The sequence below is a fragment of the Poecilia reticulata genome, chromosome 13, assembly GCF_904066995.2.
Source record: "Poecilia reticulata chromosome 13, P_reticulata-male-v2, whole genome shotgun sequence".
Taxonomy (NCBI): domain Eukaryota; kingdom Metazoa; phylum Chordata; class Actinopteri; order Cyprinodontiformes; family Poeciliidae; genus Poecilia; species Poecilia reticulata.
Genome location: NC_088842.1, coordinates 22,722,874 through 22,748,692, shown reverse-complemented (window position 1 = coordinate 22,748,692; position 25,819 = coordinate 22,722,874). Strand labels below are relative to the sequence as shown.

The window sequence follows — 25,819 nt, the reverse complement described above, 5'->3', positions numbered from 1 at the left end:
TGTAATTGCATTGATATTACATGGATGCTATTAGAATAAATAAAGGACTTTTGGACATATTTACTCTTCTGGATTTACTTTGATCCCTGGATATATGGGCCATGTGTGGTTATATAGTTAAGGCTTCAATCTTTTTCTTGATACTGAAGAGCATCCTAAGATAGAAAGACAAACTATGCAAATTATAGTTTCTTTGATTTATTACCATTTTCTTATTTATACTTAGCGGAAGACAAGGATACTGAATGTTCCCTGCCCTATAATTACAAGAAAAGCGATGTACTTCCATATTTTTGTATGAACTGTAGATGCCCACAACATTACGTGATTAAAATCTCCAATATGCTTCTTTCTGTTGGATATGTGGGATCAATTTCTGCATCTCCGTTTCTCCTCTCAGTAATTCAATAAAAAATAAAATGAAAAAAAAACTTCAATTATGAAATGCTTGTTTTGTGTATACTGGGCTCTTGTAATTACATTTAAATAATCAGAGCTCATTGTAGCCAATACTTTTACTCTCAAATTCTTTAGGTATACAACAGTTCAATCAGGAAATTATAAAAGCATATCCTTTTTTAAAGATTTACATGGATTAAGAGAGTTCAGTTAAATGGTCTTAAACCTATTACCTCAAAAAGTAGATTTTTCTAAAGGTTTTATGATGATGAGCCAGAAAAGATCTAAGCAAAGCCAAAACTGGTATGAGCTGCGCCTCATCCAAGGGATATGGATAATCATTTATAATGGTTCTTTTTAAAAGGCACGCTGCTGCTTTGACATATGGAGGGCACAACATTTGGCAGGGACTTATTGTCACATAAATCAAAGAAAAAGATGTTCACAATGCTGCGTACTTTATTCAGCAAAATAGAGAAGGATCACTGGCTTACGTTAAGAAGACGAGGGGTTAAACATTGTTAATGGAAGTAGGCCAAAACATATAAAACATTAATATGAATAATAAGATAAACCTTTTTTTTAATTAAGTTGCTTCCCTTTGTTTTTCTTTGATGGTTTAAATGTGGTTGTATTTCATCTACAGTAATTAACCCAACAGGCCACTGACTGTCATCATTTCACATTAAAACGTCCTGACAGACACTATTATTTTCTTAATGATTATTTTCTAAACACTAAATACTGATGCAAAACAAAATAATTTGAATTCCAAATTAGAATTGTATGGTGGCAATCAAAGGCAAATGTAACCTCAAGGCACTTTACAAAACAAAAACATATTCAGTTGAAACGTATAGATATATGCAATTATCTGGATATAGAGATGTTCAGAATTCATGCACTCCAATCCTATCCTTTTTTATAAATCATTTCTACTTTATTGTGCTAACTGGTAAAATGTTTTCTGACAAAAGAAACCCAGACAATTTTATTGAGTTACTGAATTTGCGTCGATTTCTTCTTCATGTGAGAATCATATACTCATGAGCATGGCCCAGTTCATTCATTTTTGTGAACAATCAAACTGCATGTCAAAAAATATCTAAATTAAAGAAAAAAATATTTTTTCCATTTGAAAAAAAAAAACTATTGCTAATTTTTATATTTAAATCAACAGCGACAGCTTTAATACTGGCAATATAGTTAAGCCCCTGTGACTCCATCCTGTCAAAGGGAAGCATTGGCTTTCAAAAAATTATGTCTACTGATCCCCAAATGCATTTTTTATTACATAGGTGAATGTCTAGTCAATAGCAAGTGGATGCCTCCAGTTTTGTGCTGTGCAATGAGAATAAATAATTTCACAGTCTTCTTCCAAGCATTTAATTAGCTCTCTTCAAAAAGTACTCAAACTGGCAAAACCCGGACCGGGTATTTTATCGATGATTGGCAGAGATGTAGCAAAACATTTAAGTCTCAAGACAAATGTCTAGCAATAGCTTGGGAAAAGCTAAGAAAATCTTTTTTTTATGGAGAAAATGTTTTTTCAAATCAAAAACTAGAACTATTAACCTGTATAGAAGTTCTGGTTTGAACAATCTTTATTCGATATACAATACATAATATATCATATGCACCAAAATATGCTTGTCCCAATCTAAGGAGATACCATTATCTCCTTAGAAAAAACAATTAAAAACACTTGTTTCTTTCCCAGCCTGAAAAATTATGTTGTATTTTCAAAATTGCGTTTTGTTTGAGGAGTAACCCCGTTGGTGTTTATGAATTGCATCTTAGTAAAAGTAAAACTAAGCAATTCCCAATAGTTATCATGCAAATATTAATCCCACACTGATAAGATGCTTTGTTCTCTTCATTTGTCAATATGAGCAAGTGAATATGTGCAAGCCTGCCACAACAAGAGCATCTTCTCATCATTATGTTATAATATTTCAGCAAGAAGAGATCGTCTCAACCTGTAGAATAATTACAAGCTTATGTAAACCATAAACATGTCTTGACATCTAATGTTTAGTTAGAACATTGTAAATATCGCTTGAACTTGTACTATCTGCACAATTCATCTCTGGCTCCTACTCCTGCCAACACTAATGAGCACCAGGTTTGATATACTTGTATCTCTTGCTGTATTGTCATGTCAGTTCCTGCTGGCTGCAGTTTCGAAACAAGAGCTATGTATTGGCAGACTTCAACAAATCAGATTTTATAGTCTAGATTCAAATCGAGCTCAGTGAAATGTAAGCAATCGACTGTCAGAGTTCGTGTCTCGGTGACAAACGTATCGTCGGTCTCTTTGGTGGAGCCCAGTTATGCATCTATTTTCATCACCGCAAAAAAGCAATTTCTGGTTAGACTTCCAACCAGCTAGCTGCAAGCTAGTTTGTCATTAAGAAGCCAAACACGTCAGTTTCAATCTAATTAGCTGTATGGTAACCAACAGAAATAGTCAGCAGCATCAGTGAAAAAGCGGAGCAGAGCTAAAATGCAGCTTGGATGCATTGTAGAAACAGATGACAGCAGTAATGAACATGGACACCTTGAAAATTACTGCTATAACTGTGCAGTAAATAAATCCTAAAATGAAATGTCAGCTGAAACAGTTAGCGTCATTTGTCACTCATGTAATTTAATCCTAAAGGAGTACATCAGGTTTTCCTCATGAAGTTTCACCACCAAGGCTTATAACCAGACAAACTGTGAAGATGACAAACCTTGGAATAATTCATAATAAATGTATAATATTCAATTTGGTCTGATAAATTGATTTTTGCACCATGAAAAAAGCTACACCGCTTTAAGAGAGTTTATGTGTAGATCCAGAAATTATTTGCTTGTAGATTCTGCTAAACCATTTTTGAACACGTCAAGACCAGTGCCTGTCATTGCATTTATTGCAATTCCTCATTCATACCAACTCTGCAGACCTAAAGAGGATTTTAATGGAAAAGTCAGACATGTCTGGCTGATGAACATCTCTCAGCTGCCGCCATTACTGCAAAGGACTTGTCTCATGTGGCCTGAAGATAATTTTCTTGTTGAGTGAGCCTGGGTGCTCAGGCATTTCTATTCTCTGCTGATATCCTTGAGTTCTTAAGGATTTTCAAATTAATTGATTTTGACTCTTTAGGGACACATAAGTGCAAACACGCAGCAGGAAATAGCCAAAAGTGCAGTGGAACTGTAAGGCATTATGGTTTGTTCTGTCCTTGTGTTTGCATGCCACCTAATTTTCTCTCAAAGACCTATTCAAATTAATATGTGCATAAAGTCATCAGTCTGCATCTCCATATTTATGTAATCATACACGTGGGAGCTTCTGCCAGACTTCTAGCATGAGAGTAGTGGCTTTGATATTTTTTTATTAAATAAAATCAAAAACGGTGGTAATGCCGTTTTGTTCTCTTTTTGTCTTGCCTTATTCTCATTGGTGTAAGCAACAGGGAATATGAACAAATGAGTGGTTATAAGTTCAGTGTAATGAGGTGTAAGCTCTAGCAATGACCTTGTGGCATTTTGTTTTTTTTTATTTTGTGTATTTGTGTAATGGTGTCATTTATGTAACAGTTTAAAATAAGCATGGTGTCTTTATGCTGTTATTGCAAGCAGTTGAAATCAAAAATGCATGTGCAGCCATGCTGGTATGATATTAAAAACTTGATTCTTATCCTTGTGACACAGTTGAGTGTTTGCTTTGTGTCTCCTTGGTGTATGAAAATACATTTAAGCATTGCCTTTCTCATTCAACCGTTTTATGAATTTTACAACATAGCGCACATAATTTGACCTCAAGCTAAACCTGGTGGGAATAGATCATTTTGGAAATTTTGTCGAAAAATTCAGCACTAGGAGTTTCACAGTTCAGAGAGACTCCAATGTGTTCTGTGCATAAAGCTATGGCCAAAATTATTCAGACCTCTGGCAGGTTTAGGATTTCATAGATTCTCACAGGAAATACAGAAGGTATCAGTCAAAAGATAATATAAAACAAAAATACATTTTAAAGGTCTCCTATGCATGTCTAAATAATTAATAGAAAAATATTTATAGGCATGTCAGCAGTCAAAACCTTCTGATATTTGCTGGTCATCTTTTGCATGTTTCCACTAGCATAATGATGATCTTTGGTGACATGCTCCAAGTCTTTTAGGTCAGAAGGCCCCCTTGCCATTATCCTAATCCTTCACTTACTCCACAGATTATCTATCAGATTAGAGTCAGGAGTCTGACTGAGCCACTCCAATTACAAAGTTTACTTGAAACATATATCTTAAAGCTATATGAATAAAGTTGATCTTAAATGTAGACCCGGACTTTAACAGAATAATATGATTTTTTTCCTATATATATATATATATATATATATATATATATAATTTGTTTTTGCATAATAACCTGTCAACAGACAAAGGTTTATCTTGGATTTGCAAAAAATGTTAAAACATATACTTATGTATGGTAGCAAACGTGAACAGATCTGAGTAAGTGTGAAAACAGCTTTAGAGAGCAGAACAAAGGTTTAAATTGCACACCACATACAAGCTTGACTCTTCAATTTGACTGGCAGTTTGTTTCCTGTGAACATCTGGGGTCCTTGCAAAAAGTCGAGAAGCTTGGTAGCTAAGCGCAGCAGTGTGAAGGGGCGAGCCTGCCATCTGCCAGACACCATTATCTCTCCCTGCACACACTCATGAGCTGCATCAGACTTAAGGTTTCTGCAGAGAAAGACTCCCATAAAACAGCAGCCAAAATAATAACAGTGCCAGTGCTTTCAAATTAAGTGCTGCTCTCATCTCAGGAAGCCATATGTGGCAGACATATAGTGCAGGTTTCAATCCTGCCTGTGCATTGACCGTTTCTTTTCTTCCCCCCTTTCTTTCACTCTCCCTTCTTGTTTAAAATATGTCTTTCTCAATAACACACAGGCAAAGCAAATAAAAAATATATAAAAAAGCCACGTTATGAAAACAGAATTTGAAATGGCAAATAAAAGCAGACTGTTGTAGCTCAGATCGTAGCTTTTCTGTACCTCGATAGATATTTTCATCTATTCGTCCAAACAAAATACTATCAATGTATACAAAGGTATTTCAACACCTTTATTAGAAATCTGAACTACCCTCTGTTTTGACTTTATAGGCAATACAAAAAAAAAAGTTTTCCACTTCCACTGCACTTCAGAGAAGCTTGCAGACTGTCTGATCCACAAGGCATGTAAAATTAGGGAGAACAAATTGGCCTTCTTTAATGCCTATATGGAAAAGAGGCCAATACACCTCTCCAATTTATTCAGGCTGCAGGTGCAGGAAACAGATGTGGTCAGTGAAACATGTCTGGAGTACTGACAAGATGACGAGGCAAATGATAAAGAGAGATGAGCATAGAATGGCTTTCCATCAGCACAAATCTCTCATCAAATCTGGGATTTCATCAACTCCACAATCTTCATCCATCACTCTACGAGCTTATCGGGGACCTGCGACATGCATTGTTTCTCTGAAAAAGCGCTACATCCCGAAAGCAAAATGCTGCTAACATCTGAGGAAACTAAAAAGCCTCTAAAAGTGTCCATCCCCTCTAAGGCTTCAGGTTGTAATTGCTGTCGTAAATAATGCCAAGGTCATTACAATTTGGCAAGGATTTGGAGAAAGGAAAGCAATTATTTTAATTTCAAAGTGAAAACAAAACATGTCACTTCATTAATATCAAAAAAGATAACATGAATGACTGCATAAATATGTACCACATGTGACATTAGATGCATCACTGGCTGCCCTGAGTCGGACTGGATACGGCTCACTCAGGCTGGCACATCTGGTCAATCAACTCTTACTAACAAGCTCGAGCTTTGTCAGGTGGCTTTGGGATCAATCTTATTTTTATGTCCACCATAAGATCGTAATATGAATCAGATCTGGTCTTTGAACTGGGAGCGCCTCGGTGTCCTACTTTTTCTCTTTGAGCCATTTCTGAATAGTTTCGCTGTTTATTTGGGGTCATTGTCTTGTTGAAAATCATATATCCTGCATTATATTTCAGTGACAGTCAAATCAGATAATCCTCTTGGATTTGGCAATATTTTCCTTTTTCTCAGTGCCTGCTGCATAGATGTACAACCAGAGCATGATGCTGCCACTGCCATGCTTCATGGTGGGTAGAGTTTTTGTTGATGATGTTTGCTTGTTGGTATTTGTTGTGCAGTTGAACTGCAGGGATTCAGGAAAAAAATAAACAACTGTGACAATGTTGCTGAAAGAAAACATTGTCCAACACGTTGTATTCATTATTATTTTCTGCTTATCCGGAGTCAGATGGGGGGGCAGCAGCCTAAGCAAAGAAGCCCAGACTTCCCAGCCACAGCAGCCTTGTTGGAAAAAGGGACAAAGACCTCTAAAAATTTCTAACCAGACAAACGTGAGCTTCTGACTGTAAACCTTCCCGGTCATACCAGTCGCCAGTCAACAAGGGAGTGTTGGGTTTTTTTGCAAAGTAATGTAAATTTTTGTTAACCTCCCCACTGGTAACTGATCTGGCTTGGGGTCAATTCATTTGAACCGTTGAGGACAATTTGCTCACATTCCAATGACCATATCTGTTTTTTTTATTTCTATGTTTGACATTATTAGAAAGCTTAGAATCCATACTTTCAAATCTGTAAATAATTCAAAACACCCCTGGGGAGACTTTTAACGATTAAAAACATTAAAACATGGAGCAATGGTGAACCTTGCCCATCCAACTAGAATTACCTCATAAATGTACTGATTACACATTCATGGGGACACAAAACACGGCAAGCCTTTTTTTCCTTACTGAAGGTATGTTTAAGTTCATCCATGATTAAATTAACTATGTAAAAAAAAAAATCATATTTACTCAGGTTTTCCTTGTCTATTTATCTGAAACATTTCATTGAAGGGATAAAACAGAAGACGTCTGTAGGATACCAAATATATTTCTTACAGCACTTCACATGGTGAAATCTGTATTTCTAGATTTAGATGCAGTATTTTTTTCAAACTGTGTTTGCGTATCGGGGGTCAGGTAAGAAACCGAACATTAACGGTATATAATGACAAAATCTGTCTCACAGCCTGTGAGACACCTGGACAAAATAACCAAAATAATGAGCAATGTTTGCATGTTTCTTACCTGAGGGGTTGAGCAGCCGCCAGGTGATTAGAGGGTCCGGCCTGCCACTTGCCAAACAGCTGAGTGTCACGTTGCTGCCCTCATTTACAATGATGTCTTCTGACACCTTGTAGATTGTAGCTGGAACTGTGGACACAGGAGATTTGATGTGTGATTGCACTGAAGCCAGAGTATAAATAATCTCATGAATGTTTCACATAACTCTCAGAATACATTTTCACATAAGGCAAGTGGTGATATAAAGCAGGAACGACAATGGAAAAAAAAGAATGTATTGCTCTTCAGAGGTTAGGTGGGTTTATAGAAAACTTTTTTCTGTTAAATTTCGCCTTTAGAGGCAGATCCAAATAATGTGTTGAAAACAAAGATCTCAATAAGCAATTTAATCAAATAGACAGATTGGTTCTTTTGTCCTGCGGGAGATCCGACAGTTGTTTCGTGCTGATTTTGAGTCAAACACACCTCGAGAAGGCGGGCTTTAATGCATGATTCATAATGTACAGGTTAAAGGTTGCGTTTACCTTCCTTTTTTGTATTCAGCCGTGTCTGATTATTATTCTCCTTTGCAGTCTCTGTTTACTCTGGCCTCCCAGTCCTGTCACTTTTAATGAAATAATACATAAATAAGTAAAAAATAAAGCCTCAAAACGAGAGATTTGGGAGGAGGAACGAGCTCTGACATATTCTGAGGGTAAAAGCGATAAAGCAAGTCATCAGCTAGCATGTAATCAATCATGACTGATGCAAAGGGTATTCATCAAGAGTTTCACAACTCTAAAGTGGCATAGATGAATAATGGTAAAGCAGAAATGATGATGAACAATGGTGAATATAATGAAGTTCATTCATGTTTAATTTAAATCAAATAAAATATTTTTTTTCCAAAACTCTAAAACATTGATTATGGATCTACTTGAGGTTTAACTTTGCAACACTGAATGACTTTGAAAATCTAAACCAGTTTTTTTCCCCTGATCTGAGCCCATCTTTACAAGCTAAAAGTTTCCTTTCCTTCAGTGTGACCTTATAATATCAGTAAACAAAGCAATACCCAAGTGCAGTCTAGTCTGAATGCAGGTTTGCCTTTCATATTAATATTGACAGTGAAACTATATTTCCCTGCAGTGGTCATGCAGCCCATTTTGTCCAAGATTAAAATAGTATTTGCTTTATGGATTCTGGAAATTGCAGAAACCAAAGTTATGTCGTAAATTCCAATGCTGGGTGTATGCTGTTGAGACTGTAGTTAGGTGGCATGGAAACGACAACAACAACAAAAAACAGCAACTTGTTTTATGCTTTGTTTTGTACAGAGAACTGAAGCAGGACCTTTTCATTCAGTCATTTTGACAGATGCAGTCAAAAGCATTCGATCATATTCTATTTTTACGTGTCATTTTTAAGAATAATTACAATGACATTTAACTCCATATGCTTTTCACTCGGTTTAATCAATGTTCAACAAGCCTAACAGAAAATTCACATCTCTCAGATTGACAATCAGAAGTCAGCAAGACTCTCTGGACGAGGCGCACCAGACCCGTCCAGAGAGATGCACCGAGTTCATTGTCCAGGTCAGAGATGATCATTAGATGGGATTTTGTTTTCATTGATTGTTTTTATTAGTGTTAAAAAAGAGACTTCAGTTCATACTCTAACTTAACTATTCTGCTGAATAAAATGTGATAGGAGTCATCATTCAAGTGTCCTTGTTTGCAATCTGATGTTTTACAAAATACTGTTTATGATTTTAAAGTCACTGAGGATGGTTTCTGATCACTATCTGCAGACATTTATGAGCAGCTCTCAACCTGCAACTGACTCTCCATATGGTAAAGGTAATGCTGGGTCATTAGGCTTTATAGTATCGCAAATACATGCCGTTTCTATGTGAAATCGGTTTCACTCATTTAATATTTACAGTATGTGTGGCCATGGATAGATGGAACTTCAATCCTTGTTTGATCAAGCAAATGAATCACAGGACTAATTTCATAGTTGATCCCCAAAATTTCTTCAATTATGGAAATAAAATCCTACAGTACGTATTGAGGTTTTGAGGGTTCTAAATTGGATTCTAAGTCATTTTGATTAGCATTGAAGGCTACCATTCTACCACTGTACTTTTTTGTTTAGCAAAATTGCAAGAAAAACCTTTGTAAGAAATAGATCTCCTTTATTTCACTGCATGAACCACTAAATGGCGTAAAGGAAGTACTTTGCAGGACAGGCTTTGGAGACTGCCAGTGTAGCAGTTTTTTGAGGCTTCAATGTCCCCATTTATCACCACCTGCCGATGCCAAGGACAAAGACAAAGAGTGCTGCTTTTGACTCATTCTGCAGATAAGACGCACGCTGCCACTTCTGACGTACATCATCAGGACCCTGAAGTATACAGGAAAAGAATAATGTTGACCCTTTCCCTCTTTGACACCAGCTGTTTGAAGTTCATCCTTCAGTTCATCAGGGCCAGAGCCTCGCTCCACAAGATTAGTCCCTTTTGTTGCTCAACAAATAGACAACATGCAGGTTTCAAGGTGCCACATTCATTTAGTTAAATCAACAATAGGCCACACTTTATGCTGGAAATAATTTTCGTCAAGGTACACATTTTTTTAAGGCAGGACTTTCAGGTTTCTTTTTGCCTCTTTGGAGATGTCTCAAAAAATGTTCCCTTGTCAAAAAGTATGTGCTGGTGTGTATCTCTTTCTGACACTTGTGACAAAATATTTTGTTAGAACAGAGAATAATTAGAATAAAAATATTTTTAAAGTAATTTATTCTGCCTCTAGAAACAGCGATAGAAACATTTTATCTCAAGTTGTTTCAACTAAGCTTTATATAGGCCTTATCAACAAAAATGTTGCACGTTATTGTTGATTGGTGTTAATCTGAGGATGATAAAAGGCCTGCTTCTAGTAGGTCACCTAATTGTGAAGGGTTATCCTTTGCCAGTTCCTTTTCTGGATGTAGCTCTCGTCTTTAGTAAAACTTTCTCTCTGCCCCCTTCCTGTGGGAATACTTTCAAATAAAGGCCATCAATGCCAAAAACTGGATGACAATAAATACAAGTCAACCATAAAATAAAACCTTTAGCGCTACAAAAAACTTGAGATTATGGCATAAAATCATCATACAGCTCGACAACAACACTGAGCCAGAGATAACTGACTGAAAATTAATGAAAAGATTGTATCGCAAGAATTGAAGACTGCTGTTCAAAGTTGTTCTAAACAAATAGCATAAGCTATTTGGGTGATGTGCAGCTCTTTTGCAGAAATGAACCAAAGGAAAATTCAGACTATAGATATATTTGATAGAAGTCTCTGTGAACTATTGACACCAAGGGGTTGGGAGCTGAATTCAAATGCATTCCAACTTTTTACATGCAAAATATCTTGAAAGCAATTTAATCCTTTCCCTCTACAATTATACGCTGCTTTCTAAGACAGGAAATCCTAATTTAGTAATTAGAAGTTAATGGTTGTAGTCTGATGTAAGACTTGTTAATTGGTCCAAAGCAGGACTTTATGATTGTAAAGCCTAAGACACTTTTTCCTATGTCTCCAAATCAACATCAACGGCACACGTTTAGAATCCATACTGAAAGCTTTCAATGATATGGAGCAAAACAGTCATTTGTGAGCAATGTATCGTGTGGGAATTGTTGTTTTCTAAATCTGATAGTGTTGAACTCATTGCTCATTCCTTCATATCGACCGCATTTTCAAAGAAACGGTATTTCAATCTCTGATTCCCCAGCAAGGGTATTATTGGAGCTTTATCTCTGCACAACAACACTAACAGCATTTCTCCCATCCAACGTCCCTCCATCTCTCCGTCTCTTTCACTCACACACATAGCGCCCCGCTGGAAACCATCTGCCTAATACCAACTGACAGGGCAGTCACAATCATGCCACGCAGCATCTTCACCGAAGTCATACAGAGTTATTGCTGTAGTCAAATGGCCTAGCAGAAATGAAGATGTGCTTTCCAGATGTGACAAAATGAAACAAGGGTTGCTGAGGAGGGGGGCTCTCCATAGAAGTGACAAAGGACCAAATTGTCCATTGTTTTCTTTCCATTTTTTTCTCTTTTATTTATTTATTTTCATCTATAAATCGGCTGTTGGGGTCTTGGTGGGGGGAAAACTGATGAGTGGGAGGTGTGACTGGCAAATAAATCTTCAGAAGCTGATAAAATAAATGGATCGGGAGGGGACGCGACAGCTCATGCTGCGATAATCCTGTCACATATAAAAACGGGGAAGGAGGGACAGAAGTGTGGGCGAGAAACGAAGAAGGAGAAGACATGAAAAAAAGCATAACAATGGGGAAGAAAAGAAGGGTGAATGACATTTCAACTCATGCAGCCGTAGAGCGCCTGGTGTTCAGCTGTCAGCGGTGACAGGGGGCGGGTGAGGGCGTGATCATAGGTCAGCCTTCAAGGAATATTTGTGGAAAGGGCAGCTAGCTGAAAAGCAGTTCCCCTCCAAAGTTGCAGGAAAGATGGCATGCACAGTTTGCAAATGTTTTAACCACTGAAATGAGTTATATAAGATATTTAATATTCCAATAACTGTTTGTACTTTTCAGACCTTGCTTTAGAGAATTAATGTTCATGTTTATCATAACTCAACCCATCCACCATGCCCAGCATCATCTATATCCAAATACAACAGCTCATATTTTGCGGTGGGAGATTTCCCTTCTTCATGGCAGGTTTCCCAACAACAACAACAAACAATACCAAATGAAAAAGTAAGGAAACCACCTCCAACAACAACAACAAAAAGATTTTTGGCTAAAAAAGACAAGGCCCTCAGACAGAAACAGAAAATTAATTAATCTCAGATGAAAACATTAAAAAATATATATATACAGTGACCTTCATTTCAACTGCTATTTCAAACTTCAAAGACAGTGATATAGTGTGCACACATAGAAAGAAAGAGTAATTAGAGAAAAACGTGTTCATGTCTGTAGGTTTATGTCCTTATCACAGTATATTGAGCAGACAAGAAGAGGGAAAATGAAAGAAAAAGAACCTCAGGCAAATCCTGACTCCAAGTGACAAGCTTTTCCCAGAGAGAAGAAGTGTCTGGCAGGGAATTCAGGGGGAAAAAAGACACTTTCTTTACTGACTGGATAATTAAAGAATGGACAACTGCAGAAAAAAAGGCCAAAACAGTCACTATGTAAACAATAGTTAAATAGAAATGTGCTAATTATGGTTTACTTAGTATCAGTGCGTAATTCTGTCCATGTGCAGTAGCATTTAATTGTTTAAAAAGAAGCAGAACATTTTTTTCACATCCGTGTTATTTCAGTATTCTGTTGAAGACAAATATGACTAGAGCTGGAAAATTTTAAAAGATATGTGGACAAGGCTACTGACATCATTAAAAAAACAACTCTATCGAGCATTTACCAAAAATTCATGAGCATCGCTTCAAGGTCAAATAAAGTAAATAATTTCTCTTTAATAACACTTTATGTGAACAAAAACAAATTTAACCAAAGTGTTATACAGGGACAAAACATTAGAAGATATAGAACAGACATAAAGAGCAACAAAAAGCCGAGAGTAAGAAATCGGAAAGAGGCTTCATGTTTTCTCACAACAGACACCAACAAACAGGAAGAGAGAAAAAAAAGAGGTCTGAGTATGAAACCATGACAAACCCCAAAGGAAAGTCTTCAATATTCCCACTAAAAACTTGTCATAAGATCAATACAACATTCACATCCAAAGAGACAGGAAGTAACTTTGCCTGTATTTCAAAAAACACTTACAATGCAAAGATCCTCAGTGGATGTGAGATGCAGGTTTACAACCACACTAACCACATGTGTCTAGATTTTCCCTGAGATAAAACTATGCTGCCACTCATATTTCAGGTGTTTGAACGGATCCTCACCCTGTGCTGAAGCAGGGGGGAGGCTATCCTGCTGAAACCCCAGTGGGGGAAATCGCAGTCATAAACACAGACAAGAGCAAACACCTCGGTGACATCTGAACCTCATTGGGGAGTAGCATTCTGTCAGATGATTCAAATGTGTTGACATGGGATATTTTGCTATTGAATTGTTGAAATCAAATAAACATTTGTGATTTTATGCTCCTAGGAATGTTCAAATTGAAGGGTGAGACAATCCATTTGGCAAAATAGTGAATGTAGACCTAAGGGAAACTGTATAATAATATTTTTATTATAACAGACAATCACAGCTATGACGGGCAGCGGGTCTGTTTGAGAGAAAATCCAGGGTTTCTACTCCCGGTTCATCCCTGTCTGGGACTAAAGACGAGTAGCAAAGGTGGTCCGACTTCTAGTCCCCTTAAATTCAGATGAATAGAAATCACACAAAAAATGACTTTGGCTTGCAGACGTTATGCAAAAGAGACTTCCCCGCTGAGTTTGAATAAACCACAAGAAGTGATCTTTGGCAGATCTTTTGACCTTACCTACTTGGGGGGATTGCCAGCAGCTGACGAAACCCATTTGAAAATCAGAGCACTGAGGCGTAATTCAAAATAAGTTTTGTCAAGTCAGTAGTTTGACCAAACACTTAAGATTTTTTTCTTGACTGTGGTCCATAGGGTGTTTGTCAATAAAATTATAAAATAAAGTTAAACCATTGTTTAGAGCTTTGCTTTGTAGAGGAATAAAACAGCATATACACTAAAGAAATGCTCTTCTGGACCATAAAACATTTAACTGGTTGTTACACTGCTTATGCCCTACATCTAAATTTACTTCCAAGTTCTCCTGTGATGTTTTTCTCCTTTTCTGAACTCATTTTCTATGCAATAACAACTTCTATTTTCTAATGTAGCAAAAAACAAAAGTACCAATATTCTTGTTGGGTTCATCGCAAATAAAACGATCTATAAATTAGGTTCTGAACAGAAGCAGGGAAGACGCAGAGAAAAACAAAATGAGCCTTCGCCCACCTGTATTCTGTCACATTGCTTTATGTTCAAGCTAAACTGTTCATTACAATGCACAGATTACGGTGCCAAACTCTACGCTCTTGTTTAGCAGACATGCAAGACAGAGGGAAACAACAAGACAGCCTTAGTCTTTGTAAAGATTCATTCCCACACTCACTGGCTTTATGGTCATAAAATAGGAGGCAGAATCCAAAATGAAAGACTTTTTTTATGTTGTTTTGATACAGTTCTGTGTTTTTTTTTGTTTTGTTTTTTTTTTACATCAAAGATGTTATTGTACTGTACAACAATAGCACATTTATAAAGACTGAGGTGTGTGTATATCATTTTGAATGTTTTGTATTTTTCCCCCTATATGAGCTTATTATTATTATAATTTTTTTTTGCCTTGCCTAACATTTACCCCCCACCGGCTCTCTGTGTGACATTTGGAGGAGGGATATGGAAGCCAGTGCATAAGAGGCATATGATTATGCTCAGCTAATTTGAGACCATTAGAGGATAATCAGGAGAAAGCACTTGTAGGTTTTTTTTTTTTTTTTTTGCTTTTGGCTTTTAGTGCTTGGAAGCATTAGCACCAATTACCTCCTTTCTATAAAGAAAGTCAGCTCAACCAGGGCAGCCGCCGTCAAAACTAAGAGACGGAATCACGTCGTTTTAAATAAGCACCTGCTGTGACTTAATGCTGCTGTGTGTTTATGTCTACTTCCTCGGCGAGCTTGTTTTTAGCCCTTTTGTGTGTTTACAATATGGCACCTTAAACCCACAAGGTAATATGTTATTGTAAAAGGTGAAAAAAACAACAATTAAGTGGCTTAAACCATTCAAGCTGATTAAAGTAAAAAACAAAGCAAGTAGGGGAAGCACACAGAATCCATGCATATGAAATGGTTGATAAAGAAATTGAAACCCTGAGCTAAAAAATGCTTACAGAACATAGTACTCATCTATTCCATCACTGCATATTTAACTTGCGTTTCAGTGGTATAGAACCTTTGCTTACATTCCTCCAGCATTGCCTTTTCACTCCACTGATACAATCACATCTGTCATTTGATTGATCTCAAAACTTCAACACAGATATCAAACTTTATTCAAGTAAAAGTTTACAAAACGGTCGAGTAAATTAACGATTCAGAATTTATTCAGGAAAAAAAAAATATTTAGGTTGACGCCAAGTGCAACATGAAAAATTGGTTCCACTATTAGCACATTGGCGGAACTGTGCCCACCACTGTCCTAAACCATTTCTTTAATTACGCTGTTCTACGGATGCTGGAGGACACGCTGGCCACTTCCTCATTTTGCTCCTTTCTTCAACTCTCCAATCTGCATTATTCACCGTTATTTCAACAATTAACTTTTTATTTTCTCTCCGTTTTCTTCTTTCCATAGAGGTTACATCTGTTTCGCTGTAATAGCTTCTTGAAAGGGAGCATCAGCTGAGTTACAACTGTCAACAACTAAACATTCTCCTTCCGCTATTCATTTTTTATATTTATTTAAAATAGAAAATAAAACGCTGAATTGACTCCGACTTGTGACTGCTGGAAAAAAAAAGCATGATGCTGCCACCACCATGTTCCACATGGTGAGTCCAGGGCAAAATCTAATTTTGGACACATCTGACCTACATGTTGCCTTTCTCAGGACTGACGTTTTGCAGTTGCAACAAGATCAGTGCTCCGTTTGTGACGAGACAGGAAGCAGTCCGACAGGAGCACGAGCTTGATGCTTATGTTGCTATTTTTAGTCAGTTGAATCACACACAAACAGACATTTTGTCCATCCAAATCTTACTCAGTGATCAAATATGTGGTTTATCACTTTATTTACTCATCTTTAAACCACCATTCGATCTCATGAAAAGCGACCTCTGCATAACATGGGCGGCACACACATTAGTCTAAATACACATTTCAGCTGACTATTCCATCTCCCTATGCAAACTGTAGGAGCGTGGACTGTTTGCGTTAAAACCTGAAGTGTCTTGTCCGCAGTCACCCAGATAAGATTCTTGCCAAGTGACCTGGAAATGCAAAGGGGACTTCTCACTAACTACATTTCCACTGCACATGTGCCTCTCACCATAAATTGAAGAAAGGGAAGATCAAAAAAACAAAGGAAAAAAGAACTTTTTCTCTCCTCATTTCTTATGTAGCCATTAGCACCTGCAGTGCTTTAAAAGCCCAAGACGAATGAGAAACTTTCAAAGGAAACACAGAGTGTAACACAGATGCCACGGCCTACTGGCCTTTCCTGACTCAAGGAGGTGAAGAAGAGCTTTCCATTTCTGCTGATTTTTAACAGTGTGCTAGAGCTATCAGATTTCCATCCACCCTGTTATAAACCTCGAGTGATTTGGGGACCCCCAAGGTGATTAATTAAGTGGGTAGTCCATTTTTTTATTTTTTATTTTAGTCTTCTTCCAATTGATGGTTGGGCTCAGGGCAGCAGCTTGTAAATTGCTTGAACATTTAATTGGTCTCTGCACTAAAACGTGGAGATCAGGAGACGCAAGGCAGAAAGGTCCAAGAGTAGTTTCTCTCCAAGTGATGGAAAAGAGGGGATTAAAGAGGAGAAAATAAAAGAACGTTAAACAGCTTTTCCTCGTTGTTTTCAGTTAAATATTCAAATACCTTGAACAAATCTACCATACTGAAACCATAAATTTATATGGTATAGGGTTAGGGTTAGGGTTAATGTTTTTTCCCATTTTTTTATTTATTTCTTTTTACAAAATAAAAATCTAAAATATTTGGTGACCATTTATTTTAAGCCGACATATATTCATGTAGCTATTAATAAAATGTGCTACCAAGAAGTCACCTAATTAGTACATAGACTGATTTAACCTCAGGACAAATCCAACTATTTTACAGACATTTAGTCCAGAACAAAACATAAAACAAAAAGGAACATAATGTCAGGGATAACCCTGTAACTCAGGGTTACGTCATAAAATTATACCTCTGAGCACATCAAGTACTGTTCGTTTTAAAATGGAAAGATCGTATCACATCTGCAAACCTACCCATCTACATGGCCTACCACTTAAAACCATAGCCCATGAAAGGAGATCATTAAAAAGAGAAACAGTGTGAAAGCAAGTCACCTTTGCTTTGTCATTTTAAAGGTTTCTCAACGAAGACTCCAAGGTTGTTGGACTGAACTTTCTTACACCGTTATTCCACTGTAGCCATCAAATATGTTTTTTATTGAACTATTTTACATTGAACATTTTGCCTCCATCTTCTTCTCAGAAACAGGTGTTTTAGTAAACATTTTTCATTAATGGTTAATTCTTATGCATTCCAAAATGAGGTCAAGTTTAAATGTTTGCAGTCCACTACTGTGTCTTATCGACACTCCCTAATTTAGAAGAAAGCCTGAAGTTCAAAACATTAACGTACAGAACTACTTCTTTGTTCACCCAGGCAATAAAAAATAGTTTAGATTACAGTGTGGCTTACTGTGGCATTCAGATGGCCTTTCAGTACAATTCCCCTGATTCCCAGAGACCCTTAAGGATGTTCCAAGGAAGTGAAACTAATAGTCAGCACTAACCAATCGATACTACCTGATTTATTCCCATTTGAGACAATCTGCTAAAGTTGACTGCATAACGTGGACTCTTAGAGTTTGCATTTCTGTGTTCATGTATCAGTGAGGGAGTAACAAGAGTCCTACATGCTTAGTTTATAAAGCATTTTAATCTAATCTGAGAGGCAGCCAGGAGGCATTCTCATCAGGCTCCCAAACCATCTCATCTGACTCTTTTCGATTCACTTCGAGCTCCCCTCAGACGACACGGCTCTTGGCCTTATTCGTAAGGCTGAGCCCAGTAACCCAAGCCAATTTCAGGTGCTTCTATTCTGAGACATTATTGTTTTGGTCATGATCCAAATTTCATGTCCATGGGTAAAGGTCAGAAAATAGACGTGTCAGTTACCTCTCAGAAATAAGACACAATAGCACATGAAATCCTGCTCAGTGAGAGCCTCAACCTGGCAGAACGAGTTCATCCTGCTCTTGTTGCAATAGTTCTCAACCAGAGCTCAGATTATCCTTAGATAGGATTATGAAAATACTCGTATTAAGAAGATTTTACAAAAGTGCAGGTAAATCATATAAAAACATGTTTGGCTGCATCTATATACAAAAGAGCCTTAAATGATATGACTGAACACATTCAAGTTACTTCCCAATCAAATGAGAATACTGTATTCTTTATAAGAATACTATGTATATGCAAAGGGGATCAAAGTAAAAGAAAAAAAAAAGTGCCCTTTAAGGAGCTCCAGGGGTTATTTAAAGGAACAATGGTAAAAGCAAAGGTCATGATTGTGGTGTGTATGCGTGTATTTTCTGTGAGAGTGTGAGTCTTATTTTTTCAGAGCATCTCTGCAGGTGGACTTTTCTATCTGTGCACAGCTGCATACCAGGCTCTTTATCAGACTATGAGGACTTTAGGACCTGCATAAAAACCTCTTTCCACCAGGTGATCTACTTTGCTGGGTAGTATCTAGTCTCATTGTTCTGTAAGGTCAAGCTCTCCTGTGTTTTAGAACTCTATTTATCTTGGCTTCAGATTACATTCATTCTCTTGTGCTCCCAGGTTGCTATTAGGTCCCTCGACTTGAGTTTTCTTCAACAAACCTCTGGTGTTAAAAACCATTTCGGAACCAGCCTTTCCACAATTGTCCTCCGCACCTCCGGTGTACTCAAATTTCCACCAGACTGTCTGCTCCACAACACCTTTTCTAAGCTCCGCTCTGCTGCAGATTCACCTCTCATCAACTGCACAACAGGAACAAACTGACCTTCTTTCATACTGAAACGCCACCACACAACCGTAAGCCCACGGCCAAGCTACAACTCGGATTCAACTAAATCGCTGTTCAAGACTCACATTTAACAATACTGTCTTTGCCCAGATGCCACTTTAACCACATCCAGAAAGGAGAACTTCTTTAATCACACTTTTAACATTTTATAAATAGAACTGCACATGTTTTACTACTGATATTGTTATTTGATTCTGATTGTGGGGCAAGAAAATTTCCAACTAACATGGCAAGAATTTGTTAAATCAAAAAATTCTTTAGATGTTTCTTTGAACATTATTTTTTTTCTTATTGATTTGTTATATGTGCTAAATATTTATCATCAAGTTAAAGGTTCAAATCCCCATCATATTTAAACATCCCCGTCAAGCCAGCACTTAAGGTAGGAGATAATTTCAAGGATCTTGTCATAGCTGGCATTTATTTATGTTTACATCTTCCATCCATGTTTGTTCTTGTATCAGAAAATAACTTTATGAAAGTACTAGAATGTAATAAAGTGGATCACACCTACATAAGTGAAAATTATGTTCATCTGTTTGTGGAGTAAAGTGTCATGAGCTGTTTGCAATAACTTGGCCCTGTAAAGAAAACAAAACTGAAATGTGTTATCCAGATGAAGCAGATAAGTAGCAAGTGTTTACAGTTTGAAAAGTGCATTTTTAGTGTAAAGTCGAAAAAAAGCACATCCCGGTGAATAATTTACATTTTTTTTCTGTTTTGAGAATCACAAAGACTGAGCAGTCTTGGTTAAGTGTTACAAACTATGTTAATAAACTGAACTTGGACATGGCTTTAAGATTCAAAACGATAAAATGAGCTACAACAACTTCAAATTTAATCTGTTTTAACATCAGGTGACAGAATACTGGGCAAAGTGGTTTGCACAGATAAATATATTGTCAAATTCTCAATAGTAATTTGAATCATGGAGCCATGAAAAAAAAAAGAGCCATGGGGGGGATGACAAAAAACGGGTATTATTTAGCTGAGAACCCAAATGTGCATGGTACTGAAACATCTGCGCTCTCTAAAGTGCCACAGTAATTAACCATCTTGCATAATTTCATACTGATCCTGATCTATCCAACACAGTAAGCAGTTTAAAAGTTTACAGCCTCTGTGAGTGCTATATTACAAACAACACAAAACCAGGCACAGCTCTAGCTGTCTGAGAAAATCTCATGAGCTGGTTCATCTTTTACCTCGATGAGGCTTAGGAGTGAGGGCAAACTTCTTGTTGCTAAATAACAACAAGCAAGTGGAAAAAATGGAGATTGTAATAATACGAATTTGTCTGTTGATGCTTTAGCATCTACAATTGCTTAAATTGGGCTTGCAGTTCAAACACAGATGAAACGTTTAGCAAATTATGAATACCCTTTTGAAATGATTTGTCTAGATAAAAGTCAAACCTGCGGAGTTTTCTTCTTCCATCCGTTAGAAGTTTATTAATCCGTCTTTGACAAAGCAGGGTACAAAGGTCACACTTTGGTGTTTTGTGATTTTTTTTAAACCACCAAAATGATGTTAATGGATTCAATGATGAAAATCAAAGGAGAAATTAGCATAACAATGGAAAATACAAAAATAAGTAGCAACAATTTATTGAGAAAATCTTTCCTAAAAAAGTTCCTCACATCTTGCGAGATTTATCTGTGGCTCCAGAATGTAAAAATAAAGCGATGCCATTGATCGGGTTGACTGAGTTACAAGTTTGCGCCCTCTCTTCCAGTGTGTTGGTTCTTTGCTGTGTGAAGAACTGTGAACAGCTTCTGGAGTGGAAAACACCTGATACACTTAGCTGGAGACTGCCACACACTGCTCTCCACTCACACACGCACAGTCTTTGACTGGGCTCACAGCTGCTCTTTCTTCTGCGGGGACACGCTCATCGTTTCCATCTTTCTCTCTCTCTTTAGTCTCTGTGGATGTCACCGGTGCTGCTTTTCAATTTCCTTTTACATTAGTTGCTTTCTATATAATCAAAAACATCCTCATAAGGATGCAGATGAGCTTTTTACACCAATATCTTACATGTGCATCTATCATTCTGTTCTTCAGTTTATCGGCTGCAGTCAATCGCTCAGCTCTTACATCATCACCGTCGCTTTTTCTCCAGTATGTCTTTCATTTCTTTCTGCATTTTCCCTTGAGCTCCAGTGTAATGAGTAGGCTGCAGGAGTTGAGTATTCCCTAGCTCTGACAAGAGATAACAACCTCATATGTTTATTTACTGCAGTGGCTAGTGCAGCATCTAACCTCTGCCAACTCTTGCGCGTCTTCACAGGAATAAAATATTGCCCATCTAATCTGTAATTTCACCATCAAAGTGTTAAAAGCAGGAAGATATCTGACTCTGTTCTGTGACTGCACTGTTACTTTGGGATACCTAATCATTGGAAAGAAAAATACTGTATCAAAACAGTAAATTTTTATTTCTTTTACTAAAATAATGAGACTTAAATATGCAAGAAGATGTAAAATAAATGAATATTTTGTTACAGTATTATAGTCTCAAAGTTTAATACCTGGAATATACAGCTAATGGGTGAAAAACAAAAATCTGACTATGAATGTACCATTTTGAACATTTTAGTCAATATCAATATCTGATATTATACCATTTTGCTCGATGACCAATATTTACTTATATTAAGTGTATCAATACATATGTCTATACATTTAATATATCCCTACCTTTCTGACGTTGTGAAAAAACGTCCATGCCACAGAGATGGATTCTCTGCTTTAACTCTCCCCCCAATCTCTTCTTTACTCACCCTAATGAATACTCCAATATGAATACCTCTCCCTTCTTCAGCCACATACACAACTGGCAACAAAATGGAAATGAAAACTGATTGTTAATGTCGGTGCAGTTTTATTAATGGGACTGATACAGATATGTTCAAGCACACTGGCCGATACTGATATTAATGCTGATATATTGTGCATCTCTCATCTAAACTTTGAATTCTGAAGTAGATTACAGTTCCTAGGATTGCCTAAGAAGTAACTTTCTGTTATCTGTAGAAAGATGTCACAGTCAGACAATGGGGGTAGTTCATCAGCCTGTCAGTTCCCAAAACCACACAAAAAAAAAAAAAAACTTGTAAAAGCGCACGCAGGGTCCTCCTGACCGCCTCCTAGGACTGCGGGAGGGTAAAGGCATTTTAGACAGCTATTGTCAAATATAAGATAAATTCAATTCAACATTAGCCTATTCAATACATTCAGCAAAGAACTTATCCAATACAGCTCAACCAGGCTGAGTTGTTGTTCCCACAACAGCTCAAGCGGTACAAAACAAAATGCACTCCACCAGGAAGGAAAAAAAAAATGTTTAAAACTGGTTTTGGAGATTGTTAAAACTGTTCACAGTGCATGCATAATGACACAAATTTACATACCACATAGACTGCACACAAAAACAAATTGCCTGTCACAATATCACTGACAGCCATTTTTTGTTTTCAGATCCCACTTTCACATTGAATTTGCTCAAAACAAAACGTATTAAGCACTAAGATAACTCAGCTGCAGTCAAACTTATATTTCCTCAGTTAATGCTAAAATATGGCTTTCATCCACTCTAAATATTTGTACTTTACTAAAAAACTGCAAACATATATTTTTATTCCTTTTATTTCTTTATGCGATGTTAATATGCATAAAAAACCGATCAAGCAGCAAAACAAAAATTAACACTATTTACTGCAAACTAGTTACTTTTTTGCACTTATTGCAATTGTAGCATTTTAATAAAGCAACTGTAAATCAAAAAGTTATGCTTCTTCACGAGTGTTTAATACTCTGTTGCCACTCTCATGAATTGGTATGTAAAGCACTGCATCAGCGCCGGCCAGCATATGGTCCAACAGAATAGCATGCCAGACATCTGGTGGGGCAGCAGGGAATGTAGCAGCCAAGTACACTCACTGGAAAATGCTGAGGATGTGCATGAGTATGTAATCCATGCAAAGCACATGATGGATGTTAGGGAACAAATTTCAAACATCTTTAAAAGACTCCTGGCAAAAACATTAGTTTTGCTTTTTTTTTTCTTTACACAATGAACCTGTTCATGTCAACAAAACACATTTTCTCTCATTCTACAAATTCAGGGAAAAATTCATTTACTGTCGTAAACTGGAAGACCGAGATACACTATGAACGGAAACTAGTTCTTGGCAAGAAAATTCATTCATGTTGACAATAATGCCCTTGATACAACGTGATCCTTTCTACAGTGGAGTGACCTTCTATTTTTTGATAGTTAAACGACACTTTCAATGTATTCTTCCAAGCTCCTGAATGTGTTTGTTTACAAAAGTTATGCCAGTAAACATTTATACAATTTAAAAAGGTCTCAGCCTTCACCAGTGCAAATTTACTATACACAGGCCACGAAGTAGGTCGTCTTCTAGCTTTTTTGGAGAATGAGATGTGCAGGGCGTCTTCACAGGTATTTGCATATTTACAAAGGGGTATACTCATGAATGTGTCTGGTATTTCCTTCATGCGTGCTCAGTTCCACACTTACTGGGGATATGCAAAGGAAACATGAGATAATTCATTTATACACAACATTTTATCCATCTGGATTTGTTTGTGCAAACACTGTTAAAACAAATATACCTCATGTTTCATTTACAGAAATCCATGTAAAACAAGTAATCTTACCTTGTGCATGAGGCTGCCTTGCTATATCCGGACTGTTGACCTCTATAGCCACATGTACCCCATATGTACATCACGGTCTCTTATGACCTAGAATGAGTTGCTGCTGTGAGGCAATGCCAAGTTTCTTGCTTTGTAATGGCTTGTGTGCTTTGATTTTAAAATAGACTACCATGCAATGGATAAGGCATAACAATGTACAGTCTGATAATTTTTAAAAAGTTTCGATACCACGTGAGCCATGTCGCTCATATCGAAACCAACACCGCTCATATTTCATTGGACATTGCCTGCACTGAAAAACGAAGAAAGAAAGATTCGTTCTAAAATGGTCTGTTTTTCTGTCTGCAGACAGCAGAAGGAAGCAAAAAGGAGAAGTAGAGAGGTCTGCCGGTTTGCAGTGCTGAGCTTGATTCAGCTCAGCCATCAGGAGGCATCCAAAATCAGATATCCCTCAGCATGCCCCCGAAGCCCCTGCTTGCACTGCTTACAACACTTCGAATGCAGACAAAGTGCTTTTTCCGCTTTATGGATGCCCAGTTAGATCTCTAAGGAAAAACCCATTAATATTATTACAGAGATCCGTTGCTCCTGCTCGGACAAATTAAATAGCTGCTGCTAGGTGACTTTGAAAACCTTCAATATTGTTTTTTTATATCTCTGTGCAGAGCTGAACCATGGTGCTGATAGTGGGATCAAGTCTAGCAGCAGCGTTGACCTTAACAGCAGCTGTGCTGAGAAGCAGAAAGTTTACACCCAAACACGCATTCAGACAGGCGACCCAAAGTAATGTAGGCCACAGGAACGGCTGAGCAGGTGACAGAATTCTGTAAGGCCACAATTTGGTGAAGTAATGACAGGCCTACAGATGCAGCATATCAGGGCGAAGTTCTAAAAAGGCAGTCAGCACCCCATATATTTTCATGCGCAGAACTGGGTCTGTTTACTCTGACACAGCAGACGCATGCTGACACCACTTCTGCACACACTTCGGTTCGTGTTTACCCCTCAAAGGAAGGCAGTCAGGTCAAGTTTAACTCTGCCACTCCATCTCACTTTCAAAGGCAAGTGTGCCGAGCGCCATTTCGACGGGCTGTCCGTCTAATTGACAGGCCCAGGTCACACAGAGGATGGAAAAATGATGGAGGGAAAGGATGCTGGCAGGTTCTATGCAAGTAATGGGGATGCATGCGGTGAGCAGAGGCAGTCAAAAAGAAATAGTGGCCCTCTACATCAGAGATCAGACCGTAGAGACGCTGGCCAGAACCGATGTCCGTCTGGTTACTCTGTGAAATACGACTCTTCTGGATCACCTGCACTCCCTGGTCAATATATTGCCACTGTCGTGTGTGTCCATGGGATGGTGCCATTTAAATGCATGGCAGTTCCTCTCCACGAAGGGAGAAAAAAAAAAAAGATTAAAGGGTACTGCAGTCTTATTTTATTATTTTTATTTTATTTTTAGAGATTCCGCCTCAGAAAGCCTCAGCAGCCCAGGGAGAAAAGGGAATGGTAAATTGTTGCTTTCATTAAAACTTCAAGGAGTCAGTTTCATTATGAAAGTTCAAAGGCAACGGCAAATGTGTGTGGCTTCTTTCTCTCTCCGTTCTTCCTCCTCTGCTTCGTCCAACTGGCTGGCTGCACTGAATAATGTCCGCTGTGACGACTTCTTGTAATCTTGTCCCCAAGGGGACCTGTGCATATGGATGTGTGTCCTGCTGTCGCTCTGCTGTCGTGTTCACGTCAGGCATAATGAGG

The 25,819-nt window shown here is 37.6% G+C and overlaps 1 protein-coding gene across 3 annotated transcripts in view; it reads right to left on the bottom strand.

Annotated features, from left to right (window-relative positions):
• lsamp (limbic system associated membrane protein) overlaps nt 1-25,819 on the bottom strand; it is a 537,461-nt gene that overhangs the window by 42,637 nt on the left and 469,005 nt on the right. For all 3 annotated transcript variants that reach the window (XM_081614361.1, XM_008426059.3, XM_008426058.3), the window contains one exon: nt 7,573-7,698. In XM_081614361.1, coding sequence (XP_081470487.1) covers nt 7,573-7,698 — 126 coding nt within the window. The remainder of the gene's footprint in view (nt 1-7,572; nt 7,699-25,819) is intronic.